Source organism: Chrysochloris asiatica, unplaced genomic scaffold (assembly GCF_000296735.1).
Source record: "Chrysochloris asiatica unplaced genomic scaffold, ChrAsi1.0 scaffold00061, whole genome shotgun sequence".
In the NCBI taxonomy this organism is placed as follows: domain Eukaryota; kingdom Metazoa; phylum Chordata; class Mammalia; order Afrosoricida; family Chrysochloridae; genus Chrysochloris; species Chrysochloris asiatica.
Window position 1 is genome coordinate 13,674,932 of NW_006408579.1, and position 5,808 is coordinate 13,680,739.

The 5,808-nt window shown below is 41.6% G+C and overlaps 1 protein-coding gene and 1 pseudogene across 1 annotated transcript in view; one reads left to right on the forward strand and one right to left on the reverse strand.

Annotated features, from left to right (window-relative positions):
• The first annotated feature begins 715 nt into the window (after window positions 1-715).
• Window positions 716-5,808, forward strand: part of LOC102825364 (chromosome unknown open reading frame, human C3orf17) — a 14,265-nt gene continuing 9,172 nt past the window's right edge. Inside the window, exons 1-5 of the mRNA XM_006864181.1 lie at window positions 716-818; window positions 3,173-3,327; window positions 4,176-4,255; window positions 4,677-4,811; window positions 5,225-5,302. Coding sequence (XP_006864243.1) covers window positions 716-818; window positions 3,173-3,327; window positions 4,176-4,255; window positions 4,677-4,811; window positions 5,225-5,302 — 551 coding nt within the window. The remainder of the gene's footprint in view (window positions 819-3,172; window positions 3,328-4,175; window positions 4,256-4,676; window positions 4,812-5,224; window positions 5,303-5,808) is intronic.
• On the reverse strand, window positions 1,039-3,005 carry LOC102835578 (annotated as a pseudogene).

Below are 5,808 nucleotides of genomic sequence, written 5' to 3' on the forward strand. Positions count from 1 at the left end.
TTTTCTTTTGATATAATCTATACCTTTTGGTATAATTTCATACTGTGCATAAGCCTCTACTTCATTCTTCCCAAGCCTCAGGTGGAGTTGGAGATGCATGCACCAATTCAACTATGAGCCTGTTTCCACATCTGTAAAATGCCTTCAAAGTAGTTCAAACCGTAGTTGTGAATCAGAGTCACACATTCAGACACTTAAAAACAAACAAAAACTAGAATCCTCATCCTATTTCCAGAATAATTCTAAAGATTTCCAAGTGGAATCCTTGGATGGCACTAAACTACCAGCTGAAAGGGTGACTCACCTAGAGCCACCTTAGAAGACAGGCCTGGCATTTGCTTCTGAAAGGACACAACTTTGAAAACCCTGGGTAGCACAATTCTACTCTGTACACATGGTTCTCCCTGAGTGAGGGCAACAACAAGCCGGGCGATTCTGATGCACTGGCCAGACTTTGGTAACCAGATTTCTTGGTCCTTTCCAACCCAAGTCTACAGGCAGCTGCAGAATTCCGCAAGACCAAGCTCCGGACGACGCGGTTCCACTTGACCCTCCCTCTTCCGCAGCCACCTCCCACACAGCCCCGCCCCGCCCCTGCTTCCCTCCTCGGAGGTTTGGTCCCATCTCGTTTCCTCTCTCCCCGCCCCTCTCGCGTCCTTACTCCACGTGGTCTTTTCCAGTTCCGTTTTTCTTAGTTCGTCCCCCTAATCTCAAAATGGCTGCCGTGCTGGCGGGACTGGAGCCATGGAACCGCGTAAAGATCCCCAAAGCAGGGAGCCACACGTCAGTGACAGTACAGAACCCTGTCGCGGCCCTTGGTAAGTTTGCTGCTCCGGCAAGAAAGCGGCAGCAGCAGGAGAGGCAGACGGCTACAGCAAGTGCACGTGGGGCGAGAGGCGGGACTTCCTGAGCCCGCGGGACGTTGGGAAGGGGTGCGGCACCCTCTGGGGCGGCGTGAAGCTCGGATTGGGAAATTTACGGAGTAGCTTTGTGTTTTCTGCTTCTGTTTCTGGATTCCTTCACTAAACCAGCGCCCGGCTACATCTGTGTGGCTAGCATAGGGTCAGCCTGGAGCGATGAAGGATCGAGGCCCACCCAGTCCTGCGCCGAAAGGGCGCAGATGTGGACGCAGCTAGAGGGAAAAGCTTCCAGACAGCGTTGTACTTCTGTCACCAGGAGTTGTTTATTCCTCCGCGGATTTTCTAACTCCTGTTCCCGAGGAACTAGGGAAACCACTTAACCACAGTGGACATAAATCGCAATCTTTGTGGCCCCCATTCCTCACTTATAGAAATGGGGCTAGTTCTCCTTATCAATCACTGGTTGTTTGTTGTTAAGTGCCGTGGAGTCGATTCCGACCCACAGCGACCCTGTATAGGTTTCCGAGGAGCAGTTGGTGAGCTTGAACTGCCGACCTTGCAGTTCAACACGGCTTTGCAGTCTGGCGCATGAACCCACAACGCCACAACTGATTGTTGGAAGGATCTAAGAGTTTGGGATGGCGTGCGCTCTCAGTCTGTAGGCTGTATAGCTTGACGCTGGTGCCAGGTTAACTGGTTTGAATCTTTACTTTTACCTTTTGTTGGAGGGTGGGGGAATTGTTTAACCTGTGTCTTGCTGTTAAGTGCCATCGAGTTGGTACCGATTCAGCGACCTCCTATATTGTATAGGGCTTCCTAGGAGCACCTGGTGGGTTTGAACTGCTTATGTTGTGGGTAACTTACAGTAACAAACATACCAGGAGCCCATAACCTGTGCCCTAGTTTGCCCATTTTCAAATGGGGATAGAAATAGTTTCTGCGTTAAAGGGCTGCTTTGAGGAAATAATTATTTATCTGACTTGATAAACACTCAAACTAACAACGTGTTAGTAACACTAAGTGGTCAGCACTGGACTGGAAATCCTATACAAGGTCCATGTGAGTCAGAACCGACTGCACAGGACTTAACAAAACAAAAACAATCCTATCTAACCATCAGATCTCCCTACTAAACCTATAGTCCATCAATCCTACACAGTTTCATTTTCCCTCTTCCTCTATTCAAAAATTGAGTATAAAGAAACAACAACAAAAAAAACCCCCAATTCCATCATCATACAGTGACTCTAAAGGACAGAGTAGGTAGAACTGCCCCAAAGATTGTCCAAGGCCTGCCTGTATTTTTGATAAAGCTGTGATATTATTCTCTTGCAGTGCAGGGTTCCAATTCCTGGCCTTTTCCTTTTTTTTCCATGCAAGAAAAGATTTTAGAGTGATTTTTGGTAACATTTGGACCTAGGGCAGAACGCTCTCTTTCAATGAAGTCTTCTAATGAAAGGTCATCTTCTTTCTCTTCTTTATTTTCATCTTTTTTTAACACAAATCCAGGAGGAAGTCCATGATGATACATGGATAAATGCATATATCGCCCCCTCAAAGGCATACCCCAAACAAGTCATACTTGTTCTCAATAGCTTCAAGGAAATGCTTGCACACTGTTTTGAGTTTTTTCTTTTTTCTTTTCAGCCTCACCGTGCTTCTTGTTCACTACTTCTTCCAGTTTTTTCTCATCCTAGTTATCCATGGTATCTTTTTCAAGTGCTTCATCTCTTGCATCAATGTAAACACTTAGCTTCTCACATTTTCTCTCCAGAGTCAAGGCATGAAAGAACTTGCACTTACCTCCTTTGGTACACTGCCCTTACTTGAAGAATTCACATACCACAGATTTGGGATCTGCACCTTTACTTAGTTTTTGAGCAGCAACTACAGGTTTGAAGAGTTCGTTTGACTCCTGCAATTCCTTCTTCTTGTCATCTTCAATTTATTTTCTGCTTCACTTTGTGCTACCTGACGTGGATTTTGTTGATCAAATTTAATTTGATGGGTGACAGCCTTGATAAACTTCTGTTGCTTTGCTCCTTTCTTATTCTTTAGACCAAAAGTTTTGTCTTCGATGATCTTCTCCTTTTTCTGTTCTGCCTTTTTGCTGATGCCTGCCAGAGCCTGTTTCGTGGGGGGCATTGCGGAGACAAGTGGCAAAGGCCAGACTTAAGCACAGCTGGATACCGTCAGGGACTCTGGTCCCACTGCAGGAGGAGGAAGACAGAAGACTCCGTCGCCGCCCTTTTTTTATTGTATTTTTGCATGATGTCGAAATAGATACTATCTTATTAAAGTTTTTGCTTTAGACCTTTGCATTGCAGCTGTTGTTAAAGAATGCAGCCTCGTCACACTGTCACTGAAGACCCCAGCATTAGATGCAGAAACAGATGTGTTATGTGCCCTCATGTACAGCAATCACAACAGAATGGGGCACCACAAGCCACATCTAGCTCTCAAACAGGTGAGGAGGACACTCTGAATTTAACACCTACTTTGACACTTACTGTTTTGTCATCCATGAAAATCTTAGTGTTCCGTGTATTTCTTCAACAGTTGTGTGTGAATTTTATTTTTTTCTGAAAGTATTTCACAAATTGATTTATGTTAGAAAATATGGTCACATCAAGTCTTTCTAAGTCTTATTTCAAGTGGCTCAGTAGTATTTTTTCTGAGAAAACTTTAAAATCACATATAATGGATAATAGTGCTTTTGTTCAGCTTGAGAAGCCCTCGACTGCCACTCAGGTCAGCAGTTTGAACCCAACAGCTACTCTGCAGGACAAAGATGTGCCAGTCTGCTTTCTTAAAGATTTACAGCTTGGAAACTTTATGGGGAAATTCTCCTCTGCCTGAGAGGGTTACTATGAGTTGGAATTGACTTGATGACAATGTTTTGTTTTGTTTGCGTATTTCTTCTGAAGAAGATAAAATGTTAGACATTATGGAACAATTACCTGAGCACAATCAAACTCCTAAAGCCTTAAAAAAAGGACAAAGTTGTAGGTGATTTATTGTATGATATTATAATCTGGTAAATAGAATAGTAGAGCAATTGGGTTGGGTATGTAAAAAGTTTTGGTATAAGGCGTTTTCTTGAAATATTTGGAGCGTAAAACAAAATTGGACCCTCCAAGATCAGGGCTTTGAATTTCTTTACTTTTGAAAGGGGTTAAAAAAATATATTCTTTGTTATTTAGTATATTGTCATACTTTGAAATCTCTATCTATTTGCCTTCTTGGTCACATTATGTATATATTGCACTGTCTGCAGTATATACATAGGAACTGAGCTGCTCATTTTCCTTCCAGGTTGAACAATGTTTAAAACGTTTGAAAAACATGAATTTGGAGGGCTCAATTAAAGATCTTTCTGAGTTGTTTTCTTCCAAGTAAGTGATCGGTTGCTTATGGCATGGTGGACTGGGAACTTGTTGTCTTGTGGTTTTCTTTTGGGCTTTTTTCTGATGGGCCTTATAATTGGAGTATAACCAATTATACCTCCATTGTACAAATCCTGTTTTAACCAACCTCTTGGAAATCCTGTACTGGGTCCGCTGTGAGTCGGAACTGACTCAACGGCACTTTAACAGCAACAATTTGGTACTTGTGGTAATAAATATCCTTCCACTGGTCTGTGGGAGAGACTGGAGGGACACTGAAATCTGGGCCACAATAAGTTGTAATGAAATGCCTGCCAGTGGTTGTTATTAATCATAGCAACCTCAGATTAATTTTAAAGCAAGTCTACATTTGAAAATTACTATATAAATATTTAAAAATGAAGGTAAGATACTTTTCTTCTTCTTCCAGTGAAAGTCAGCCTGTAACTACCAAAAAATGTATCATCATCCCCAGTCAACCACTGGTAGAATTGGTGTTGATGAAGGTTTTGGGAGCCTGTAAGTTACTACTCCGCTTGTTGGACTGCTGTTGTAAGACATTTCTGTATCCTTGATCAATTTAAGTATCTTCTTCCAACTCAGAAATGTTTGGATATATTTATTACTATTGCTGTCTAAAAGCTAGAACTCTGTGGAAGATAAAACCTTTGGGGGGAGTTCTTTTAAAAACTTAGCTTCTTGGCCTGCTTTTCCCAGGAATTGCCTATCTAGCTGGTAGTATCCTCAGAGCATTATTAGTTTGAAGCACTTAATCTTAGAAACAAAACTTTAGAAATTAAATTTAATATTGGGACTCTAGTAGAATGTGTATTAATTTTTGTTTCCATCACCTAAATTGAACGTGTTTTAAGACCTTCAAGAAAACTCTTTTACTTTAAATCTGTTCTTCTATAAACAAAACAGATAAAACTCAAAATTACTTTGTTTTTGTTTTCTAACCTTAACTTGATTCTCTAGTTTGACCGTGAAACACCTTGGTTTGCAAGAATTCATTATTTTAAACCTTGTGATGATTGGACTGGTGAGCAGGTTATGGTATGTACTTGGCCTTGTAGTTTTCATTTTTTTCATCTCAGTCTAGGCTTCTCAGTAGTTTTCTTGTGGGATGCTGAAGGAAGCTTTCTTCATTTGATCAATTTCTTTGGGGTTATGTCAAAATCTGGGCTTTGAATATGAAGCCATGAAATCAATTTAACAGCAAACAACTCAAATTAGTTACTAGGATTAGGGACTGGAATAGTGAAGCATAGTGACAGTGATTATACAAGCACCTGGACCACTTACAGTGTTCTTGGGGTGGTTATGCCACTTGATTCATTCAGCCACTAGGTTTTGATTTTTAATGGCAATGAGAACTGTAATTTTTTACTTTCTGTGTGTGTTCTAGCCATCTTTTCTTCTACCTGAAACACAACTGTTTTCTGAGACATATTTGATTGATTTAAAGAACACTAGTGGTTGGTTAGGGTTAGAAGAGGCTGTGGAATGAGGGATTTCATTGCTGATGTCCGACGGATCTTGGCTGAAAGCAGAGAATATCA